At 40.3% G+C, this 25845-nt stretch overlaps 1 protein-coding gene across 1 annotated transcript in view; it reads left to right on the top strand.

The window, feature by feature from the left end:
• Window positions 1–4589: 4589 nt before the first annotated feature.
• The window catches only part of xpo4.S (exportin 4 S homeolog), a 100661-nt gene continuing 79405 nt past the window's right edge, over window positions 4590–25845 (top strand). Inside the window, exons 1-4 of the mRNA XM_018250288.2 lie at window positions 4590–4725; window positions 20902–21007; window positions 22137–22278; window positions 23847–23985. Of these exons, the coding sequence (XP_018105777.1) occupies window positions 4660–4725; window positions 20902–21007; window positions 22137–22278; window positions 23847–23985 (453 nt within the window). The 5' untranslated portion in view covers window positions 4590–4659. The remainder of the gene's footprint in view (window positions 4726–20901; window positions 21008–22136; window positions 22279–23846; window positions 23986–25845) is intronic.

Genomic DNA, 25845 nt, shown 5'->3' on the forward strand with positions numbered 1-25845 from the left:
ACAAAATGGGGGGCATCTGGTCACATGTTTAACAACTTCCCATTTTAGTTACTTCCTAACCCATGATTTATTATATTATCTGCAGACTTTCCGTTCTGTCCTCTGCAGACTTAATAGTGGCACTTGGAGAAGTCAGCTGGCAGGTAATAGCAGGGGTCTCTACTTTCTTGACCAGAAGCCAAATGAGCAGATTTGTGTATTTTGCCATATATGTGGTGGAATCAGGAGTCGATTCCCTGGTGCCCAACCTCATCCTACCAACTCCTTATTTGAAGTTGATTTGCCTTCTACTGCTGGAAAATTGCACAAACGCCAAGACAGGCCTTATAGAATTTCTCCACTATGTGGGATTGCACATAAATTGATCTTTTGGCCCTTTCATTGCTAACTTTTAATCTAAAATTGAATCAAACTAAGGTTAGGGAGATGAGTAACTACTTAAAGTAATACCACAGGTTGAAGCTGCTATGCTGGCACAAGTACATATATTTAGGGGCAATATTGTGTTTTTTTTGGCTGCTGCTGGCACAGGTACATATTGGGGGCAATATGATGGAATTTTTTGCCTGCCACTGGCATAGGTACAGATTGGGGGCTTGGGAGCAATCTGAGGGATCGACCATTGGCACAGGTAAATGAGGCAACACGATGTCTGCTGGCAATATTTGCAATGTCCCACAGGACTTCAAGTAACTTTTCCCACCTACTATCTGTCTTGGGTAGTGCAATTTCTCTATTTAGCTACTGACTGTTCACCTACCTTCACCTACTCAATCTCACTCATGGGAAGCACCGCTAAAAATTCGTAAAGAAGTAGTCCTCTCTATGAGGGGCCTTTTGGGCATTATGTACAATTTGGGCTAACTTGCACAATGTGCATTATCTGAACCAGGACTAGCAGCAAGTGCCTTAGCTGTTAACCCACCTTAAAGGACCTGTAACATCGAAAAATTAAAATGTTTTAAAGTAATAAAAATATTATGCAGTGTTGCCCTGCACTAGTAAAACTGGTGTGTTTGCTTCAGAAACACTACTATTGTTTATATAAATAAGCTGCTGTGTAGCCATGTCTGCAGCCATTCAAAGTAGAAAAGGCTCAAGTTACAGAGCAGATTGCAGATAAACTCTGTAGAACATAATGGTATCTGTGACCTATTATTTATCCTGTGCCTAGGGTTGCCACTCGACCGGTATTTTACCAGCCTAGCTGGTAAAACACCTGCCAAGGCTGGGGCCGGTAGTACAAATTTACCGGCAATGTAGTTGCCGGTAATTTGTAATGCCCTTAAAAAAAGCCCTTGGCCTACCCCAAGTTCGCTCAGAATTTACCTTTTTTCAGTCTTCTGGCCATCGTGCGATGTTGCTCTGCCCCCTTCGCATCACGATGCCCATACCCCCACCGGCCGGTAAACTTTTTCAGAAAAGGTGGCAACCCTAACTGTGCCATTTTCAATTTCCACCATTGCTACTCAGCAGCTTGTTTATATGAACTAAAGTAGTGTTTCTGAAGCAAACACATCTGTTTTACCTGTGCAGGGCAACACTACATAATATTTTCATTACTTTAAAACATTTTCATGTTTTGGTGTTACTGTTCCTTTAAGTGTTGCAGTCATTAAAATGAGCTTTATATTGAAAACATTTTCTGTAACTTTGATAGTGTGGGGTACATATGGTTGCCACATTTTTGGCAACAACAAAAAAACTAGACCTTCTTTTGGTATTGCATCTTATAGTACAACACCAAGTAGGTTGAAACCATTCCTAGAACAGTAAAAGTTTTTAATCTTTCCACCCACTGAAACTTGCTGATTATGTTTCTGTGAAATGATATATACATTACACCCATGCCAGGGGTGGGCCAAGGTATTTTGGCACCCTAGGCAATGGCTTCAATCAGTGCCCCCCCACCCGGTCCTGAATTACCATTTCCCACCTTACCATTCATATTGCCCCTGTACCTGTGCCAGCAGCAGTCAATCCCTCAGATTGCTCCCAAGCCCCCAATCTGTACCTCCAAAATCCATCATATCCCCCCTTATTAGTACCTGTGCCAGCAGGAGCCAAACATCCATCACATTGCCCCAAATATTTGTGTACCTGTGCCAGCAGCCCCATATACCTGAGCCAGCAGCAGCCAATCCCTCATATTGCCCTCAATTTGTACCTGTGCCAGCAGCAACCAAAAAATCCACAATATTACCCCCAAATATGTACTTGTGCCAGCAGGAGCCAAAAATACATCATATTGCCCCAAACATTTGTGTACCTGTGCCAGCAGCCACCACATTGCCCCATATACCGAGCCATCAGCAGCCAATCCCTTATATTGCCCCCAATCTGTACCCCTGCCAGCAGCAGCCAAATAATCCACAATATTGCACCCAAATATGTACTTGTGCCAGCAGGAGCCAAAAATACATCATATTGCCCCAAAATATGTACCTGTGCCAGCAGCAGCCAAGAATTCATCATATTGCCCATAATCATCTATTTACCTGTGCCAGCAGCAGCAAAGATATAGCCCCCAAATATGTACCTGTGCCAGCAGCTGCCAAGAGGGAGGTGGGGAGTGCTTATGCCCGCAGTATGAATCACGGGCAAGAGGGAATTGAAATAAGCGGTTTATAAAATTGCAAAACTATTAAAGGTCATGCAAACTAAGGTTTAAAAAGAAAGAGAAAAATTCCCCTTAAAAGTGTGCCCCCCCATGATTGCACCTTAGGCAGGCACTTACTCTGCCTACCCCTAGTTCCGGCCCTGTCCCCTCCCCCCATGATATTAAGTAGTCCTTCCTAGAGATGTGAAATATATAACAGTATTCCCAGTGGTCAGTGTTTCAAGCATGGTGCCCATCTCTCATCTTGAAAACAATAATCTGGCCAATACATGAAAAACATTTAAATACTAAGATACTCACCTCAACATGGCTTAGTTACTATCAAGTGCAGTTCATTTCTTATTATTACAGATACAAAAAAAGCAAATCAATCAAAAAAAGGATTTTTTTTTTATAAATTAGCATTTCTGTATTTCTGTATAATAGAACTCATACCTGTAATTAAAGGTTTGGGCTCACTCATCAAGCAGAATTTAGCTAGAGATGGGGTTGCCGTCTGTGTGATTTTGAATTGGGCATCAACACTTTAGAACATTGCGAAAACTGGATAGAAATCAAACAGTTGCATCTAAGTGATGCAATAGCCTCAACCTGGTGTCATAACTCCACCAACATCATTGTGCCCACCTCTGATGTCATCATGCCTGTTATTACATCACTGCCCCACCCCCAAATGTATCTGCCTCACCCCTGTTTTCGGGTTTAGCCATCAGCAAAGGTGGCAACCCTAATTTATGGCCATACCACTTCACTTTTACAAAAGGATGCTACTTCTTAATCCACCATACTTTATGTTTTCCCCTAAACACCAACTGGCACCACCAGGTTTGCCAGGTGGGTGGGGTTTCCAGCCAAACTGGGCTTCTAATTTAAACCCAGGCTGGTTTTGAAAGTACAAACTAGCCAAGGTACGTATTTGGGCTACTTTTTGGGCCTTTGGCAGGCTTCCAGCCAAATTGGGCTACTAATTTAAAGTTTAGGCTGGTTTTGAAAGTACAAACTAGCCAAGGTACGTATTAGGGCTACTTTTTGGGCCTTTGGCTGGTTTGTACTTTGGAAACCATGCAAAGTTTTTTCTTGCCCTAATGTGCTAAGCCTGTGCCTCCCAATGCATGTTGGGTAATATAGTTTTTATTTAATAATTTGCCAACTGCCAAGTTTAATATAAGACTACAATCAGGGTCGGACAGGGGGGCCCAGGGCCCACCGTTACTCCTATTCAGGGCCCCCTCTGGACCCCCTACTGCGATGCCGTGCATGCGCAAAAGACGCCGCAAATTGTTTGTTTTTTTGTAGGGCTAGATCGGAAGAGGTGGTTTGGCCTGGCGGGGGCCCATGAGGGCCGAGGCAACCGGGTTTTTTCCAGTCCAACCCTGACTACAATACCCAGAATGCAATGAGGATTGACTTGTGTAGAAGACTTGAGAGTTACCACATTTTGGGCTCTGTACCCCAGTCTCCAGTCACGCATTTTCCGGTGACTTTCCTCGATTTCAGGCAATTTTGGTAGCAAAGATCTGCTGACCACCAAAATGCCTAGAGGTTGGCCTGTTTTTACCAATATCTATTGAAACTGTATATGAATTAGGGTCTTACGGGGGTGAATCTTTGCTTTGTGGAAAAATTTGCAAAACAATGTTGAAAATTTTAAAAAGCCATATTTTCACATATATTTATTTTCAGACTCTTTTTTTTTTTACTGCACATATTGGGCTATTTTTGGGCTACTTTTGAAGTGCCTCTAGTTTTGGGCTGGTTTTGTAGCTGACTTTGGCTGGTTTTGAAAATTAGACCTGGAAACTCTAGTCACCACATACTCCCATCAGAACCCAACTCTTTCCTCCTTGTACCCTCATTGCCCAGTTTGTCACTACTTGTCCCCTCACCAACAACTCTCCAGACCCTCCCATCTGCCCTCCTTCAATCCCGACTCTTCATCTCTTTCCCGAAGCTCCGCCCCCTCCCTTCAGTGGCGCCATTGGCTCTGCTCCCCGCTTTCTCCCACACTGCACCGCGTGGCGCGTCATTGAACAGAGCCCATGATGGCGGCGCTGGGTGCGAGCGAAGTGATCGCCCAGCTGGAGAGCGCTGCCAAAGTTTTAATGGTGAGCCGGGGGCCCGAATGGGCCAGGGTGGGTGCTTAATGGGGTAAAGCAGACTCGGGAATAAACTGAGGGATGTGTTTAAGAAGCAGGTTGGTAGTATTTGCCCCGTTGCCATATGAGCAGTGCTTGTGGGAATAGTATGTAGAAGGGTTAGTTCCGGTACCGGTGATGCGTGGACTGCTCTTGTTGTATCATTGGGATACCTCTGCTTTAGGCTTAACAGCTTTTGTCGAACTGCAACTCCCAGAAGCCCCAGATAGCCATGGTCTGTGTGAGCTCGTAGTTCTGCAGCAGTAGCATCTGTGGAGCCACAGGTTGAGGGGTTCACTTGTGCTTTGAGTTCTTATTGGCCTGAGACACACGAGCACTTTCATTACTTTACTTTTTTCGACATCGGTAACAAATGAGCGCCAGTAGTTGCTAAGCAGGAGAACTTGGGAAGCCACATGGGGGATTAGCAGCGACTGTTGGTGCAGGACTGGCTCTGATTGTCTTCAAGTCTGTTGTCTGCAATTCCTGCTGCCACATAAACAGCTTAAAGGAGAGCTAAACCCTAAAAATGAATGTGGCTAAAAATACCATATTTGATGTACCGAATTTATTGCACCAACCTGACGTTTCAGCTTGTCAATAGCAGCAATGATCCAGGACTTCAAACTTGTCACAGGGGGTCACCATCTTGGAAAGTGTCTGTGACACTCACATGCTCAGTGGGCTCTGAGCAGCTGTTGAGAAGCTAAGCTTAGGGGTTGTCACTAATTATCCAGCAGAAAATGAGGTTCCCCTGTAATATAAGCTGATGCTACAGGACTGATTATTAAATGCTGATGCTAATTGTGCTGCCATGTAGTAATTATCTGTATTAATTACAGATAGTGACATTTCTATTCTATGTGTACTGTATATTGTGAGTGGGTCCCTAAGCTCAGTAAGTGACAGCAGCACAGAGCATGTGCAGTGAATCAGCAGAACAGAAGATGGGGAGCTACTGGGGCATCTTTGGAGACACAGATCTTTACTGTGGTTGCCTTGGGTTGGTACAGAAGCTCAAAACATAATGTACAACATTTCTAGCTACTTCTTTAGTTAGGCTTTAATTCTCCTTTAATGGCTGTGACTTTCATGAGGAATTAAAAAACAGAATTTCATATTACTGCATCTTGTCATGTCCGGATATTTTGCTGCATCCTAAATATGCAATATTCCCTTCTCATAGGCAGCCTGTTCTCCGTTTGTGTGTGTGTATATATATATATATATATATATATCTATCTATATATATATATCTATATATCTATATAGATATAGATATAGATATAGATATAACCCTTACTGTCTCTAAATAGAAATATACCCTTGGCAATCCCATGGGCCCTGAGTCCCTTTTGCATATGAAAAGTACTGAGAACTGGGATTTACTGTGCAGTGCCTCCACCTATGGAACACTGACAAAGTTCTGCTGCTTTATTTGATATCCGCCTATGGAACACTGAGGAGCACATCTTAGGGGATTTCCACTAGGAAAAATAAAACACAGTTTGCAAATGAATCAGATATAAACTTTATATAAAACAGTAGTGAAAGAACTTGGGCAATCTAATACACAATACACTCCTGCACTGCGGACACGTGGGACCTACCTATCTCACTATTAGGTACCTGACTGTTTCTCCAACACAGTCCGTATTATTATCAAAGTCCCAATCCTCTGGAAGGGGTGAATAACCACACAGTTCAGTTTCAATAGAATGTCCCTTCCCCATAGCTCTTATACCCCAGGTAGCACTACCTTTCCCAAAAGTACCTTTCCCTTTGGAATTTAGCAGCCGCTCCCACGTAGCATGCACAAGACCGGTCCTCAGATTGGGGCCCCACGTTTGTATCCTTGCCAGTATTCTCCCTTGGGTGGCTCACTCACCGGGGTGCTCTCAGAGACAGTCACACTGGAGATTACAGGCAGCTCTGCAGCAGGATCAATCTCACCAGTGGCACCTTTCACCTCCTGAGTCTCTAGCAGCTTGGCAAGGAACAGAATGGGCTCTCTCTGTACTTCTACAGATGCAACAGGTTGGACAGTCTCGTTACCACCATCAGTTATAATAATCAGTACTTAGTTAGGTCATTTCTGTCACATGACTCACTGAAACTTTTTTATTCTAATAAATAAAGTGCCCTCTGTTGTACAATATGAGGACATTAGAAGTCACTTCCATGGCCTGTATAAAAGCACTTTTTGTAGTCAACCCTTTTAATGATAGTATTACAAATTTGCACCCCAAGTGAATTTGTTGTGCTTTGAAACTATATTAGGAAGCCTGTAACAATAATGTTTTTATTTTGTAATGTTATTATAAGCAGGGGTGAACACATTTTATATTCCAAAGAGTGCTTGGACCTAAAAACCTCAAACATCTGGTTTCAGATAAAAACCTTTTCTGTTTATTCCATATTCCTCCAAACTGATTGCACACTTAGCCCTCCATTGTTGTGTCTCCTGTTCCTCCTTGTGCTAATGGTCGTCGGTTATTTGAAATCTAAATGGGATACTCCTGAGATTCTCACCCCATTTTTGTGAGCCTGGCTACTTGCCGTTTGTTGTTGCTTTACTCTGAAAGGGTCTTCCCAACAATTTCAGCTTGGGACCATACAATTTCCAACTATTCTGCATGCAGTGTACATTGTGATGTTCTTAGAATGGCAAGACATGCACGTTCTGTAAAGACCAAAAACTGCATTACAGTTGTTTTAGCCTAAAACAGAGTTTGTTGTTGCTGAGAATAATATGAGGACATTAGAAGTCACTTCCATAGCTTGTATAACAGCACTTTGTGATCATGAAATACATTGGTGAATTATAATGTCCTTTATATTTTACAATGGAGGAGGCCACATTATTCACTTTATCTTGATGTTCTGTGCTCGAAAACGGGTATGGGATCCGGAAACCAGTTATCCATAAAGCTTACGGGAAGGCCCTCTCCCATTGACTTCATTTAATCAAATGGTGACAATTTTAAAATATGATTTCCTTTTCCGCTGCCATAATAAAACAGTATCTTGTACTTGATATAATTATGGTATAACTAATGCTTATTGGAGGCAAAACAATCTTATTGGGTTTATTTGAAGTTTAAATTATTTATTTTTATTAGACATAGGGTATGGAGTTCCAAATTACAGAAAAAAGCCTGGAAAAACCCAGGTCCTGAGCATTGTGGATAACGGGTCCCATACCTGTAATGTGCTATAATTCGAAAACTCACAGAATGGCACAATCGCCCTGTTTTTGCCAACAATGTAGATTTGCCTGGGATTTGTGTCCTTCTAGCAGTGTTCCAAGATAAGTTTACCAGAACATTTGATGTAACTTGCGGACAAGGGTGTACCAATTTGTTAGGTACCCCACAGTGTCAAAAATCACCTTTCTACCCAGTGTGGGTACTAGTCCAATTCTCTCTAAAAAACAAAAAACAAACAATATAGTAATGTTTCTCACTTAGCTGTACTGTGAATATGCTCAGCAAACGATTGAAGATGGCGTTGCCATAATTAGGGATGTGCCAAAACCCAGAATCCTGGGAAACCGATTTAGCTAAATATTTAACGTAGCACAAACAAAAATTGACACTCACAGCAAATTTTTACAGATGTATAGGGTTCGGATTAGGTTCTGCCATGCTTTTGGATTTGCCTGAATCCTGCTAATAAAGGCTTGGATTTGCCCAAATACTGAACAAATTGGGATTCGGTTGCATCCCTAGCTGTAATGGAAAGTACCCTGTGGCACAGGCCTAGAGTCTCAGATTTGTGATTGGTGTCATTAAATGGGTTGTTCACCTTCCAAACAATTTTTCAGTTGAGTTGTTTTCAGATTGTTCTCCAGAAATAACGGCTTTTTTTTCCCCTGAACAGTTACAATTTTGCAACATTTAGTTGATTCATTTCTTAGTGGCATCTCTGGAATATTAACTATTGTATCAATTCTAACAGCTGGCAAACTAAGGGATTCTGCTCAGCATGGTTAAAGGGGTTGTTCACCTTCAAACAACTAGATGTTTTCCGATAGATCACCAGAAATAACTTTTTCCAATTATCTTCTGTGTGTCACCATTTTTCTAATATTAAAGTGTAGTGTCTTTTTTTCACCTTCTTACAGACTAATTTACTCACACAGGCGCATGTAGGCGCCGAACGCAGGTTGAGATGCAACATGATGCATTTTTCCTGCGTTCGGCGCCTACATGCGCCTGTGTGAGTACAGCCCCATTGAAAAAAACTAAATGCGTCTTTTCCTGCACTCCCCTGTGGCTGAACGCACAAAACCGGAACGCAGGGGAGCGCAGCTTCAAATGCTCTTCTGTAAGAGCCATAAAGCAGTTCTGGGGGGGGGGTCGCCAACCCTGTAAACTGTTCTAAATTGATACATTTAGTTGATACATTTCTCATATTTGTCCCTGCTGAGCAGAATCTCTAGGTTTCATTAATGACAGCTGTTAGAATTGATACAATAGTTGCTAATACTCCAGAGATGCTGCTGAGAAATTTATCAACTAAATGTTGCAAAATTGTAACAGTTTACAGTCTGCACCTGAATTACTGAGCTGCCAGACTCAAACACCAGAGACAGGGACATTCAACTTAGATTTTGAAAAAACTGTAAAAAAATAAATAATGGAAAGTAATTGAAAAAAGTCTTTATTTCTGAGGAACAAGCTGAAAACAACTGAACTGAAAAAAGTGTTTGGAAGTGAACGACCCCTTTAAAGATAAGAAATGTATCAATTAATTGTATCAATTTAGAACTGTTTAAGAAGGGACTCCCCCCCCCCCCCAGCTGCTTTAGAAAGACATAAGAAGGTGAAAAATGAAAATGTAATCTTCAATATTGGCCCCTTCATAGGCCAATGGCCCCTACACGTTGGGTGTTTGTTCTTTGGTGTTCTGTTGCTTGAATTTTAGGTGTTCCACAGAACTACATCAATTACACATGGCTACATGAGAGGCAGAAATTATTCCCATATTGCCATGGAGTGCAACGGCAAACACTTGTCTGTAGAGGCACTAAGTAAGGTACCCTTATTAAAGGTCTTATTACAAGTTTCTTCCTTCTACCTGTGGAAGGCCCTTGTAAACTTTGGGGGTTTCAGGGCCCCATAGGTTCTAAATTGGACTTGTAAGGGAGTCAGGCTTTGAATTATTAGCCCATGACCAGTGATGCTTCTTTGTGGGTCTGAGTATACCAGGGGATGCTTGATGGATGGTTGTAGGTGTGGTTTACAGCAGGTGTTTGTTTTAAAAGCTCTGTCTATTGAGATTTGCTGTACAGGTATAGAATCCATTATCCAGAAACCCATATCCAGAGAGCTCCAAATTACGTAAAGGCCATCATCCATAGAATCCATTTCATCCAAAAAAATTAAAATGTTAAAAATGATTTCCTTTTTCTCTGTAATAATAAGACAGTACCTTGTACATGATCCAAATTGAGATATAATTAATCCTTACTGGAAGCAAAAACAGCCTATTGGGTTTTTTTTAACGTTTACATGATTTTCTAGTAAACTTAAGGTATGAAGATTCATATTACAGAAATACCCATTATCTGGAAACCCCAGGTCCAGAGCATACTGGATATCCGCTCCCACACCTGTACTATTGAAAAAGAGCTGAGAAATTGATGAGATGAGGTCTTTGGTTTAATACTGGCCAGGGAACGGTCGTGTGTGGGTTTTGGGCTTTTTCCCACAATCCAAAAACATATTGACAAGTTCATTGGCATCTAAAGAAACTGACTGCTAAGTGTGTATATGAATGCCTGTACATAAGGGCTGATTTACCAATATAGGCTCTAAATTGAATAGGGATGCACCGAATCCACTATTTTGGATTCGGCCGAATCCCCGAATCCATCATGGACGATTCGGCCGAATCCTGAATCCGAATTCTAATTTGCATATGCAAATTAGGGGCGGGGAAGGAAAAAGTGGAAAAAATTGGTTTACTTCCTTGTTTTGTAACAAAAAGTCATGGTAAATCCCGCCCTCCCCACAATTTGCATATGCAAATTAGTATTCAGATTCGGTTCGGGCAGGAACAAGGATTCGGCCGAATCCGAATCCTGCTGAAAAAGGCCGAATCCCGAACCGAATCCTGGATTGGGTGCATCCCTAAAATTGAACAAGTGCAAACAGTCAAGTCTTTGCTTTCCCACCCTGTAGTACACTGTATAAAACTAATTGTTAATTGGTTGCTATTGGCAAACCAGTCCCGGTGTAGATAACATTTACTGTAAAATGTAAGTAAACCTTTGTGCATCATTCATGTAAGGGCAGTGGGATTATACTGTGATTCCTTTACAGAATGTACAGAACTTTTATTTTGCTTGAGGACCTGATTTTCTTTACTGAGCCTGTTTGTTTAGGTTACATACAGGCAGTTGGTATCTGTGCTCTTCTGTTCCGTGTGCTTAGTTAAAGGTATTGGTGCATCAAGGGTATGGATGATTGATCAAAAACCTAAAATCCATAATCTCCCTAGTATTCCCATGGGGATGTCTGTGTTTTCTGGACTCAAGATAGCCGTATAACAGCCACAGGATTCAATGGTTCTTGTTAATATGTAATTGCGGCAGTTACTAATATGAGCTGAAGTCAGCAGCTACAATTCTGGCGGCATTGTTGGTTGCAGGGTAGGAAGATAATTTCAAAAGCCTAGAGGCACATTTATCAAGGGTCGAATTTAGAATTCATGTGAGTTTCTTTTTAAACTCACATAAACTCCCATGAACTCGTAGTTCATTCAAATTGTATTAATAAAATTGAATTTTTAAAGCTCTGATGAATAGAATCGACCCAAAAACTTGAATCGAATTCTAATCGAATTTGATTCGAATTTAAAAAACTTGATTCAAGTTTTTTTTGGAGAATGTCAGGAAGGCTGCAAACCATACAAAATTGATCCCTGGACCACTTCCATTAACTTAAACAGCAATTCTGCAGGTTTTAGGTGGTGAATAGTCAAATTCGAGTTCTTTAAAGGACCAGAGTATGAAAAATTTCGAATTTATTAAAAAACCTCAAATTGAATTTGAATAACTCCCTAGTCGAATTTGACAGTTTTGACCATAAAAAAACGTGAGAATTCGAATTTTCAATTCGACTCTTGATAAATCTGCCCCTTAATGTCTGCTTTTAAAATGAATGTTTAGGCTCAGTTAATGTGGCCATACATTGAAAGATATAGACAAATGCCAAAATTTCCCTGGTTTGTTATACATTGAAAGATCCGCTCTTTGCTAAGGTGACCAAAATGAGCAGATCTTTCCCAGATATGCCCACGTTTGAGGTTGGCGACATAAGGTTGATCCAATCTTTTTGCACTGCGGCCAAACAATCAGATCGTTATGACAGGTCTGCAGTTTTTCAGGGCGATAGCCGCATCAATGAGCCAATGCAACCTTTGTCCTGACAGGATCTGGAACCTGGCTGATTAACTGCCAGAAGGGGCTACTGGGGGGGGGGGCAGCCATTCTCTCCTGCTGAATGGTTAGTTTAGTAAAGGAAAATGATCCCCAACCAGTGGCCCATGTTGCTCTCTAACCCCTTGGATGTTGCTCCCAGTGGACTCAAAACAGGTGTTACTTTGAATTACTGGCTAGCATTTGTTACATAAAAACTAGGTGTACTGCCAAATTTGGGACTCATGTAAGCAAGTCCACATAGAGGCTACCAAATAGCCAATAACAGCCCATATTTGGCACCTTATGGACTTTTTGAATTTTTATGTTGCTTTCCAACCTTGTTCTACATTTGAATGTGGCTCACTTGTAATACAAGTTCGGGGAACCCTGGTATAGGGCAGGCAGTAATAAGGTGCCAGTTTGGTGGGAAGGGAGATATCTACCACTGTATTTAGCCAAAGTGAAAGTCTGGTGTTAACTGGTATTATTTCTATATTATAATGGCCATTTACATTTGGCTATGAAACATATCCACACACTACTTCTTGACAGTTTAGTGTTGGGGATAACAAATTACCTCAAGCTTCTGTAACGTGCTAAACATTTCCCTGACTCTGCATTGTTCTCTGGGGATATCGCTGCGCAATACTTGTTCGCACCTAACTGCTATGGCACGCCTTCCAATTATTCAATAATTTCATAAAACAGCCCCAGTTACCACATTTCCCTTTGGTATGCTGATAAATATTCTCTTTTAAATGTCTAATTGATCATAAATCCTTGCTTAAAGGGGTTGTTCACCTTCCAAACACTTTTTTCAGTTCAGTTGTTTTGAGATTGTTCCCCAGAAATAAAGTTTTTTTTCAATTACTTTCCATTATTTCTTTTTTTTTTTTTTTTACAGTTTTTTTCAAAATCTAACTTTAGAGTTGAATGTCCCTGTCTCTGGTGTTTGAGTCTGGCAGCTCAGTAATTCAGGTGCAGATTCTGAACTGTTACAATTTTGCAACATTTAGCTGATCCATTTCTTAGCAGCATCTCTGGAATATTACCAACTATTGTATCAATTCTAACAGCTGCCAAACTAAGGGATTCTGCTCAGCAGGGTTAACAAAGATTCGAGAAACGTTTCTAATTTTTTTCCTAAGCAGAACATCAGAGCAGCCTCTTGACAACTTCCTTGACTACTTGGTGGTCAGACTGGTTGGAAAATGACCAGCAGGTGGCGCTGTTGTAACAAAATTAATTCATATTAACAATACATGTATCACTTAATATCTTGGAATTAAAAATAAATAAATAATGAATGAACATTACAAAAGTGCTTAGAATAGCACCCACATCAATTTTACATTAAATTATTTTTAGTTTACTTATCCTTTAAGTGATCCAAATATCCTGGCAAACCCAAGCTCCCCTTTGTCTCCCTTAAAGGAGAAATAAACCCCTTATTAAAAAAAACCTACCCCACATAGACCGCCCCCCCCCCAGTCTAGCTGCAACCCTGGGCAAATGTCCCTAACTTTTTACTTACCCCTTGGTGCAGATTCAGGGATCGGAGTTCACTGCAGCCATCTTCCAAGTCTTCTTCTGGCGCTTCAGCAATTTCCGTCAATTTCGGCACATGCGCAGTTGTCGCGAACCGGGAAATTGCTCCTAATGCACATGGCTCGCTTCGCCAGTCTCATTCTCAGATTATCGAAGACCCGGAAAATGGCTGACGTGAACTCCGATCCCTGAATTTGCACCGAGGGGTAAGTAAAAAGGGGTAGCAGCTAGGCTGGGAGGGGGGGGGTCTAGGTTTTTTAATAAAGGGTTTAAACATTCAGTAGCTGCTTCTCATGTTGGGCATTGAAAAACATTGCAATGCCCTGGTGTTTAGAAGAAACACACCAATTATGGCGTCTAATATTAGTAAGTGCTTCCAGATGATCTCACAAAAGGAGGAAATGGCTGAGAAAGCGACACTATTATTTTACTTGACATTTTCAGGCCACCTTGAGGTGCAGATCCATACAACGTGCATCACAGTCGGCAAACATTGTTATTAAGGATCTCGGCAAAACCTTCCATTGTTTGTTTGTGTGTGTGCAGCCAGCTGCCTGCCATGCTTAAGCATTGCGCTTACACAGTTCAGGGTGGCACAACTGTAAGCAAAGATATCTCCTAACTTTTTCTTAAATAAATGTTTTTATTTATTTTCACAAAAGAAAGAAAAAAACAAAACAAAATTAAACAAAGTATATAAATAATCTGTTCGGAATTTGGAAGACCAACAGGAAATGCCATAAATTACATAGCTTAACATATATAGATACTGAACAAGATATTCATACGATTTTACCATGTCTAACAAACGGCAGATTTAGAGGAATTAAGGACCATACCCAAAATATCACCCCTGTCGCTTATAGATTACTTGTGGAGAGCAGATTTGGTGACTCCTGGGGGGTGATTGACGATTCTGTGTCTGTGATCTATAAAAATTCTGTATATATTGAGTTGTGTCTTGTACTGCGTTGTTGCTGAGTAACAGTTCTGTATCAAACCACGTGGTATGTCGAAACGCGTAAATCGTTAAATGTTAGTATGAGTGGGGAGTGAGGATATGTATGTCATCCAGGTCGAAAAATTTTTTTCTGTGTATTCCTCTTTATTCGTAGTGGTTTCTAGCCAGTCCATGTGAAAGATATAGTGAAGTTTTTGTTTAACTAGCGAAAGTGGGGGCACCGATGGGGAAAGCCAATGATGAAGAATAGTTTTTCTAGATGCTGCCATTAGTCTGTCCGCTAAGCGACTCTCAGATCGTGATAGCTTTAGTTGTGAAGGGGGAATCCCAAAAAGTACCCATAATAAAGAAAAGGGAGCTGTCCGTTGAGTTAAAGATCTCCAGTATCCCTGTACATTTTCCCAAAATTTCTGTATTACAGGGCAAAGCCAAATGCAGTGTACCAGGATATCTCCTAACTTAATACAGTTACTGTACACTAATGCATGTGAATTTATATTTGAAACCTTAATCCTGCAGTGAGGCGAGTACCGGCAGCAATCCGGCAGTGTGTGGCAGGTTGCGGCACAATAGCTAGTGGAGAATTTTCACATGACCTCATAGAAAATAGGTGGATAAACTCTATTTGAACTGGCAAAAATGTCTATACTGTATATATTCCCTTTTTACATACACAAACCTGGTTACTCAGCTTGAGGGAAACCATGATAAGCCTACCTCTGACTCCAGAGCATCATTTTCCAACCTGTTTGCCTTGCAAGTCATGCAACCCCCTCCCTTACCTTATTCCATATTTAAATAATTCTAGGACTTGAAGCCCCTCTGCTTTCCAGCCAATGTATTCACCAAACTCTAAGTAAAGACTGAATTCAAGTCCCAGAATCATTTAAACATAGGAGAAGGTGTGGGAGCAGTTGCAAATCTTTGCCAGCCAAAGTGAGGTTGGAAAATGATGCTTTGGGGACAGTGAATGGATTGAAAGGTTCTATCAGCCTAAGCAGGGGTGGAGAAATGGTCCCTACGAGTCAGAGGCAGACTCATGGTTTCTCTCAATTTTGCTTATGTTAAAAAAAAATTTAAATAAATAAATCAAGATCTGCTATCCAGAATGCTTGGCACCTGGGGTTTTCCAAATTAGGGATCTTTCCGTAATTTAGATTTCCATAGTTTATATAAGACTCCATACAGATCGCTTAAAAATCATTTAAATGTTATGTAAACCCAATAGGATCGTTTTGACACCAATATAGATTCATGCAGCATAGTTGCCATCAAGTATATGGCACTGTTTTATTATTATTATTATTATTATTATTATTATTATTATTACTATAGAGAAAACAGAAATTAATTTTTAAATTCTTTGCTTAAAATGTGGCTTTCCCATAATTCAGAACTTTCTGGGTTAATGGGTTTTCCCATAATTCAGAACTTTCTGAGTAACTGGTTCCCGGTTAAGGAATCCTATAGCTTTAAAGGTATTAGTGTATTTTTGCCTTGTATTTGTTACCTGGACACTCCTATGTCTGTTGGAGTTTTATTAAAGAGGATGTTCACCTTTCAATTAATTTTTAGTATGATGTAGAAAGTGATATTCTGAGACAATTTGCATTTGGTTTTTATTTTGTGTGGTTTTTTTGCTTTCTATTCAGCAGCTCTCCAGTTTGCAATTACAGCAATATGGTTGCAAGGCTCCAGATTACCATAGCAACCACAAATTGATTTGAATGAGACTGGGATATGAATAGAAGAGGCCTGAATAGAAAGAGAAGTAATAAAAAGTAGCAATAACAATTAATTTGTAGCCTTACAGAGCATTTGTTTTTTAGATGTGGTCAGTGACCCCCATCTGAAAAGATGGAAAGAGTTTTAAGAAGAATGCAAATAATTTAAAAACTATAAAAAATAAATAATGACTTAAAGGTGAACCGCCATTTAAGTGCCACATTGTTTTTAAGCACAGTTGCCCAAAAATGAATTTCTGCTGCTGTTGCAGTCTGTGGGGAATAAACCACCACAGGTAAACAATATGGCAGCTCTCACGAATACAAGCACTGAGAGGAGCAAATTGTCTTCCCTTGCAAAAAGCTTTGCCCTTAGGGCTAGTCCACACGGGGAGATAGCCACGCGTTTGCGGTTGCGGCGACAAAGCGCCGCGCCAGTCGCCGCGACCGGCGCAGGCGACAGTTTTGTATGGGCGCCTATGTAAAAACGCCTGTGCTAACCACACGAGGCGATGCGCTTTTCAACAGTCGCCTGAAAAAGCCTGGCGAGGCATTTTCAGGCGACTGTTGAAAAGCGAATCGCCTCGTGTGGTTAGCACAGGCGTTTTTACATAGGCGCCCATACAAAACTGTCGCCTGCGCCGGTCGCGGCGACTGGCGCGGCGCTTTGTCGCCGCGACCGCAAACGCGTGGCTATCTCCCCGTGTGGAATAGCCCTTATACAGGAATTTAACTCTGCTGATAAGAAGTGTGTATAGCGGGGAAGGGGGGGATGGTACATGGAGGGAGTAAACGTGGTCCCTGAAAGGTGTTTATTGTGATTGGCTATATACTGTCTCAAGGGTATGTCATTCAAATGCTATCTGCAGATGTGTCTCATTCACTGTCTATACAAAAAGAACTTTGTGTCATGGGCTCCTTATGTAAATAATTTAAGAAACGGACACGGATTTTAACTCTATCAGGACCTTGTGCATCTGCTGACTTAAAGCTTAGGTAGCCATACTCCTGTTTTGTACAGAAATGTTCACTGCATTTTTTATAAATACAGTAGAACCCCTATTTTACGTTTTTCAGGGGACCAGAAAAAAATTGTGTAAAATCAGGGAAATGTATTATGCATAATATATAGGTGGGACCACAAAACAACAATGTAAAATGAGGGAATGATGCACCAAATCCACTATTTTGCATTCGGCCGATCCCCCCAAATCCTTCGCGAGAGATTTGGCGAATACAGAACCGAATCCGCATATACAAATTAGGGGTGTGCAAGGGAAAACATTTTTTATTTCCTTGTTTTGTGACAAAAAGTCACACGATTTCCCTCCCCACCCCTAATTTACATATGCAAATTAGGGGTCAGTCTGGCTGGGCAGAAGGATTCAGCCGAATCCTGCAGAAAAAGGCCGAATCGCAAACCGAATCCTGGATTCGGTGCATCCCTATTATGATTAGTGGTATGACTATACCTGATTAACCCCCCCCAGCACAGATAAGCCAAGGACTTTCATTGATTTAAATGGGTGGTTCACCTTTAAGTTAATTTTAGTATGTTATAGAATGGCCAATTCCAAGCAAATTTTCAATTGGTTTACATTATTTATAGTTTTTAAGTATATATTTTTTCCCCTCTGACCCATTCCAGCTTTTGAATGGGTGTCACTGACCCCATCTAAAAAGAAATGCTCTGTAAAACGAAACATTTATTGGTGTTTACTTTTTATTGCTCCTCTTCCTATTCAGGTCCTCTTCTATTCATATTCCAGTCTCTCATTCAAATCATTGCATGGATGCTAGGGTCATTTGGACCCTAGCAACCAGCTTGCTGATACTGCAAACTGGAGAACTGCTGAATAAAAAGCTAAATAACTCAAAAACCACAAATAAAAAATATAAACCAGTTGCGAATTATCTTAAAATATCACGCTTTTATACTAAAATTTAACTCAAAGGTGAACAACACCTTTAAAGGCAAACTATACCCCAATTCAAAGTATTGTATGATTTCTTTACTGCTTTCCTTATAAAAGCAGTAGGGATGCACCGAATCCAGGATTCGGTTCGGGATTTGGCCAGGATTCGGCCTTTTTCAGCAGGATTTGGATTCGTCCGAATCCTTCTGCCTGGCCGAACTGAATACGAATCCTAATTTGCATATGCGGGGTGGGAAATCACGTGACTTTTTGTCACAAAACAAGAAGTACACAATATTTTCCCCTTCCTACCCCTAATTTGCATATGCAAATTAGGATTTGGTTCGGTATTCGGCCGAATCTTTCGCGTAGGATTCAGGGGTTCGGCCGAATCCAAAATAGTGGATTCGGTGCATTCCTAAAAAGCAGCCCTTGCAGTTAATCAGTGTCTGTGTGAGGCTCATGGCACACTGAGTGTTTCCATTCCCTGTGGGAGAAGCATCATGATCAAAATACCACTGGCAGCTGCTTCCCTAGTCCTCAAAATAGGAAAGGTACTGTATGCGGCAGAGCTTTCTGTTGTAGCCAGGTATTTCTCTGCTACACTGAATTCCATGGTTCTACCTTTCATATCCTCCCATTTCACTAACGTGTGTGTGTGTGTCCCTTTATGTGTGATATTGTATTTTCCCCTGCAGGCTTGTCATGATATAATGCCCAGGGGGCAATTGGTGCCTGTGTGCCATAAGTGTTTTGACTTCCATCAAATTTTGACTCCCAACAAAATCCTTCATGTAGAGAGACAGACTGTTGAGAGGGAATAGCATTTTAAATTGTGTGTATCTATGAGTCTTGCACTACTCCTCATATTACTATAACACACTCTGACGTTTATGTTTGCATCAGCCAACATTAGCCAGTAGATGGCACCATCACTCCAGGACTCCAGGGATTCAAAAATGAAAATAAATCAGGGCATTCTTTTATCTTAAATGATATCCTAGAAGGCAAGCTATTACTCTGTGTTGGATGCTACATCAATATTCAGATATCCCTAAGAGCATTTGCAGTTTCTATTTTTTTTAAAGAAAATAAATAAATACAATTGCCCCTAACTTTTGAATCACCGCTTTCTAGTCACTTGAATGACACATTTACCCAGAAATGCATCATTAACTCAAATGTGTAGCCTATGAGAAGGTATTTTTGGAGGGATACTCTTGCTTGTGGGGACCGTGTGCCATTGCCTTAAGACTTGCATAACATAATTTTATGTCAATTCTTAATCAAACAAGTACTGAGAAATACAGGGTGATGGCTTAGTAATATATGGCTTCTATTTAGATTGAATTAATATAATGCAGTTCAGAAGTATGGTAAAAGGGAAAGGAATCTATGGTTAAAGGAACTTAGTGTAAAAATAAAAACTGGGTAAATAGACTGAGCAAAATAAAAAAAATTCTAATATAGTTATTTAGCCAAAAATGTAATGTATAAAGGCTGGAGTGACTGGATGTCTCACATAATAGCCAGAACACTACTTCCTGCTTTTCAGCTCTTTTGGTTTCCACTGATTGGTTACCAGGCAGTAACCAATTAGTAACTTGAGGGGGGGGGCACATGGGTCATATCTGTTGCTTTTGAATCTGAGCTGAATGCTGAGGATCAATTGCAAACTTACTGAACAGAAATGGACCATGTGGCCCCCATTATAGTCACTGACTAACTCAGAGTTAGAGAGCTGAAAAGCAGGAAATAGTGTTCTGGCTATTATGTTACACATCCAGTCACTCCAGCCTTTATACTTTACATTTTTGGCTTACTAACTATATTAGAAACATTTTTTATTTTTAATTTACCCAGTTTTTATTTTTAACACTGAACAATTCCTTTAACCGTAGAATTCTTTCCCTTTTACCATACTTCTGAACTGATTGTTTGATTAAGAATTGACATAAAATTATTTTATGTAAGTCTTAACGCAATGGCACATGGTCCCCACAAGCAAGAGTATCTTATAGGCTACACATTTGAGTTAATAATGCATTTCTGGGTAATTCAAGTGACTAGAAAGCGGTGATTCAAATGTTGGGGGCAGTTTTTATTTATTTATTTATTTATTTATTTTAAAAAAGAGTTCAAAATTTTTCCAACAATTTGAGAAAGCTTCCATAGAAGTCATTGATAAGCTTTGATTTTTCAGGTTGCTCTGGGACAAACGCATTAGCTGCTGAGAGATGCAGTAACGGGTGCTAGTGCTGTCAGGCCATGTTAGCTTACATACTGCATGTGGAACACATCTGACCCAAAATCCTCTAGTTGAATAGCCCTCTTATCTATCTATCTATCTATCTATCTATCTATCTATCTATCTATCTATCTATCTATCTATCTATCTATCTATCTATCTATCTATCTATCTATCTATCTGCATCAGAAGGAGAGACAACTGATTGCCTGTCCCTGTTTTAACTAGTGAATAAAAAGAGCAGTATTGGTGCAAACCCACTACATATGTTTGGCTGGTGTCTAATCCATTTCCATATAACTGATTATTTTTCCTTACAGGCACCGCCATCAATGGTTAATAATGAACAACGGCAGCATGCAGAACACGTTTTCCTGTCCTTCAGAAAGTCCAAGTCGCCTTTTGCAGTTTGCAAGCACATACTGGGTAAGTTGGTTTGCACAGATTGTGTTTTAATTTTTACAATTTACAATATAAATACTGGCACACTCAGGATTTGTACATTATGTCCACATTTAGGGGCAGATTTATCAAGGGTCGAATTGAAAATTCTAATTTGACTGTCAAATTGACTATGGAGTTATTCAAATTCTATTAGTTTTTAAAAGCACTCAAATTCGTTTTTTGAGATATTTCATACTCTGGCCCTTTAAGAACTTAAATTCGAATATTCGCCACCTAAAACCTGCCAAATTGCTGTCAATGGGAGAGGTCCAGGGATCAATTTTGAGTTGTTTGCAGTCTTCCTGAATCGAGTTTTTTAAATCTGAATCAAATTCGATTCAAGTTCGAGTTTTCGGTTCGATTTTATTCATCCGAGTTTGAAAAATTTGATTCTATTAATATATTTTTAGATTTTTCGAATTTCAATTTCATGGGAGTTTATTGGAGTATTAAAAAACTTGCATGAATTCGAAATTTGACCCTTGATAAATGTGCCTCTGTCTACAAGTAGCTGCATTCACATCGAAGAGCTCTTTCAGGGTGCAAAAATCTTGACAAAGATCTCTGGGGCAAAAAGTTGTTTTTTAAATATTATTTTTCAACAACAGAACTATGTTACTATTCTAAGACATTGTTGCATTTAATAAGTAAATGTTTCAACTTACATACAAATTCAACTTAAAGGGATAGTGCTGCTCCAGCAGAATTCTGCACTGAAATCCATTTCTCAAAAGAGCAAACAGATTTTTTTTATATTTAATTTTGAAATCTGACATGGGGCTAGACATTTTGTCAATTTCCCAGCTGCCCCTGTTCATGCGACTTGTGCCTTTCTGGCAGGCTGCTGTTTTTCCATCTCAATGTAACTGAATGTGTCTCAGCGAGACATGGGTTTTTACTATTGAGTGTTGTTCTTAGATCTACCAGGCAGCTGTTATCTTGTGTTAGGGAGCTGTTATCTAGTTACCTTCCCATTGTTCTTTTGTTTGGCTGGTGATATCACTCCAATTTACAGTACAGCAGTAAAGAGTGATTGAAGTTTATCAGAGAACAAGTCATATATCAGTCATATTTGCCTTTTGTGTCTAAATCTAAATTTTTTTTTTATCAGAAACAAGTAAAGTCGACTATGTCCTTTTCCAAGCAGCAACAGCTATAATGGAAGCGGTAGTAAGAGAATGGATCCTATTGGAAAAAAGTAGCATTGAATCACTCAGAACATTCCTTTTAACCTATGTCTTACAGAGGCCTAAGTGAGTAAAAGCTTCTGATCCAATACTGTTCTAGTACAGGTTAGCCTGAGAAACATAGGGTCAGATATATTTTCTCTGGCTGGTCAAATAAATGTAATTTTAAAATGTAAAAAGTGGAAATGTGTTCTGTGGTTGAAGTTACATAGTTAAATACATAGCATCCATACCCACACCCCTCCATACTTTTACATAAATTATATATACCCATATCTATACTAACTATAGAGTTTAGTATCACAATAGCCTTTGATATTTTGTCTGTCCAAGCCATTCTTATAGTCATTAACTGAATCAGCATCACAACATCACCCGGCAGTGCATTCCACAACCTCACTGTCCTGACTGTGAAGAACCCCCTACGTTGCTTCAAATGAAAGCTCTTTTTTTCTAGTCTGAAGGGGAGGCCTCTGGTACGGTGATCCACTTTATGTGTAAAAAGGTCCCCTGCTATTTGTCTATAATGTCCTCTAATGTACTTGTAAAGTGTAATCGTGTCCCCTCGCAAGCGCCTTTTTTCCAGAGAAAACAACCCCAACCTTGACAGGCTCCCCTCATAATTTAAGTCTTCCCTCCCTCTAACCAGTTTAGTTGCACTTAGTCTCTGCACTCTCTCCAGCTCATTTATATCCCTCTTAAGGACTGGAGTCCAAAACTGCACTGCATACTCCAGATGAGGCCTCACCAGGGACCTATAAAAGAGGCAGAATTATGTTTTCATCCCTTGAGTTAATGCCCTTTTTTATGCAAGACAGAAATTTATTTGCTTTAGTAGCCACAGAATGACACTGCCCAGAATTAGACAACCTGTTATCTACAAAAGCCCCAAGATCCTTCTCATTTAAAGAAACTCCCAACACACTGCCATTTAGTGTATAACTTGCATTTATATTATTTTTTCCAAAGTGAAGAACCTTGCATTTATCAACATTGAACCTCATTTTCTAGTTTGCTGCCCAGTTTCCCAACTTAGACAAATCACTCTGCAAAGTGGCAGCATCCTGTATGGAACCTATAGTTCTGCACAATTTAGTATCATCTGCAAAAATAGAAACAGTACTTTCAATGCCCACCTCCAGGTCATTAATAAACAAGTTGAAAAGCAAGGGACCTAGTACAGAGCCCTGCGGTACTCCACTAACAACACTGGTCCAATTAGAAAATGTTCCATTTACCACCACTCTTTGTAGTCTATCTTTTAGCCAGTTCTCTGTGCTAATTACAAGACCAATGAATAACAGCCTACCCAAGTGGTAGTTATGTGCAGGTCGACATTGTCAACCCCCACATCACTTCACTATGCGCACCCAACAGTTGCCATAACTTGCAGCTCAGGGCAGTTTTACAACATTTTACCCGAAGGGCAAAGTGTCAAAGAGAAAACAGAATGGAGCTTCCTTGCCCATAGAGCTTACAATCTAAGTAGCACTAACCTGGCTTTGTACGTTTCTTTCTTAAATATGTAATGTTCAGTTTTGCCTTATCCTTTTAATCTTTTATTGATTTTTTTTTTATGATTTAATGTTGCTCTCAAAATACCGGTCCATTTAATGCATCTTTTTCCTTTGCAGCCTTCAGAAGTATGTACGAGAGCAAATTCTTTTAGCGGTAGCTGTTATCGTGAAAAGAGGATCTTTAGACAAATCAATTGACTGCAAGAGCATTTTCCATGAAGTCAGCCAATTAATAAGTAGTTGTAACCCCACAATGGTAAGTAAGAAATAGATTTTTTTTTCTCTTTAGTAGGTGAGCAAAAAATGTGTAATTTTTTTTTTGTGCTCCCAGCCAGAAATAGTGTTTTGACACGAATGACTGTATGCTGTTCCATTTTGCAAAAAATATAGGATAGGAAAGGTAACCTAAAACTACACAGCACTTTATGAAAAGGTGCACATCTTATCCATATTCTCCCTATAGCCACTCTTTTAAAGGGATACTGTCATGGGAAGACATGTTTTTTTCAAAACACATCAGTTAATAGTGCTACTCCAGCAGACTTCTGCACTGAAATCCAATTCTCTAAAGAGCAAACCGATTTTTTATATTCAATTTTGAAATCTGACTTGGGGCTAAACATATTGTCAGTTTCCCAGCTACCCCAGTCATGTGACTTGTGCCTGCACTTTAGGATGGAACTACTTTCTGGCAGGCTGTTATTTCTCCTACTTAATAATGTAACTGAATCAGTCTCAGTGGGACTTTGCTTTTACTATTGAGTGTTGTTTTTAGATCTACCAGGGAGCTGTTATCTTGTGTCAGGGAGCTGCTATCTGGTTACCTTCCCATTGTTCTGTTGTTAGGCTGCTGGGGGGGGGGTGATATCACCGCAACTTGCAGTAAAGAGTGACTAAAGTTTATCAGAGCACAAGTCACATGACTGGGGGCAGCTGGGAAACTGACAATATGTCTAGCCCCATGTCAGATTTCAAAACTGAATATAAAAAAATCAGCTTGCTCTTTTGAAGAATGGATTTCAGTGCAGAATTCTGTTGGAGCAGCACTATTAACTGATGTGTTTTGAAAAAAACATGGTTTCCCATGATAGTATCCCTTTAATCCAACACTTGCACAACATGCTGGCGTGCCTCATGCACATCTTTTAAATCTCTGAGGAAGTGCCGGGCATTCGGCAAGAAACACGTAAGTCAACGAACACAGCACAGCCCTCTGCACGCTAAAAAAATTTCCACTGTGTGTGTTGAAAGAAAGCTACCTTTTTGCACAAGACTGTGTCCTTGCATCATCCTCCGAGTTAGCGACTATCTTGCGGGAGAATCTGTCTCACAAGCATCTTTTAAATCAAATACATTTGCTTCTCTTTACCTCCATCTGCATAACTTGCTGTGCTGTCCATTGCACCTTTTCCCTTCACTGCCATCTAAATCTGCTACAATTGTATGCCATTTAGATTTGCCCACTACACAACTCCTGAAACGTATTTAACCACATAACTTGATGATGCCTTCCCAATGCCAATCTTCCAAATTCGCAATGGCAGTATTATTTTGCTGACCTGCCCTTTCAAATCTGCTGAACCTCCTCCCATTTGCTACCATCTAAATCCCTGTCTCATTCTCACCACCTTCCTGTCCTTTTGCCTATCTATCGAATGTACACTGCTTTCCTTTCTCACAACCTGCCTTCGGAAGATGCTATTACCAGCTTCACCTGCAGATGTACCCCCTCACAATCCAGTTAATAGTGCTGCTTCAGCAGAATTCTGCCCTGAACCCATTTTTTTTTAAAAGAGCAGACAATTTTTTTATATTTAGTTTTGAAATTTGGCATGGGGCTAGACATGATCAACAGCCTATCAACAGAACAATGTTCTGTTGATAGAACCAGATAATCAGCTCCCTGATACCTCTGCTAAAGGATTAGTTTGCATTGCTACAAGTGCCCCCTAGTCCCTGCCTTTATGACTGGGGTCGTATTCAAGTTCGAAGAGATGGGGAGAAAGCAATAGCTGTCTCAAGCATTGCTGGCTCAGTCTCAAAACTCAGGCACAATGCACTGAGATGGCTGCCTCCACGCCAATATTACAGCTAAAAAAGATACATTTGTTGGTTC

Source organism: Xenopus laevis, chromosome 2S, assembly GCF_017654675.1.
Source record: "Xenopus laevis strain J_2021 chromosome 2S, Xenopus_laevis_v10.1, whole genome shotgun sequence".
Lineage (NCBI taxonomy): Eukaryota > Metazoa > Chordata > Amphibia > Anura > Pipidae > Xenopus > Xenopus laevis.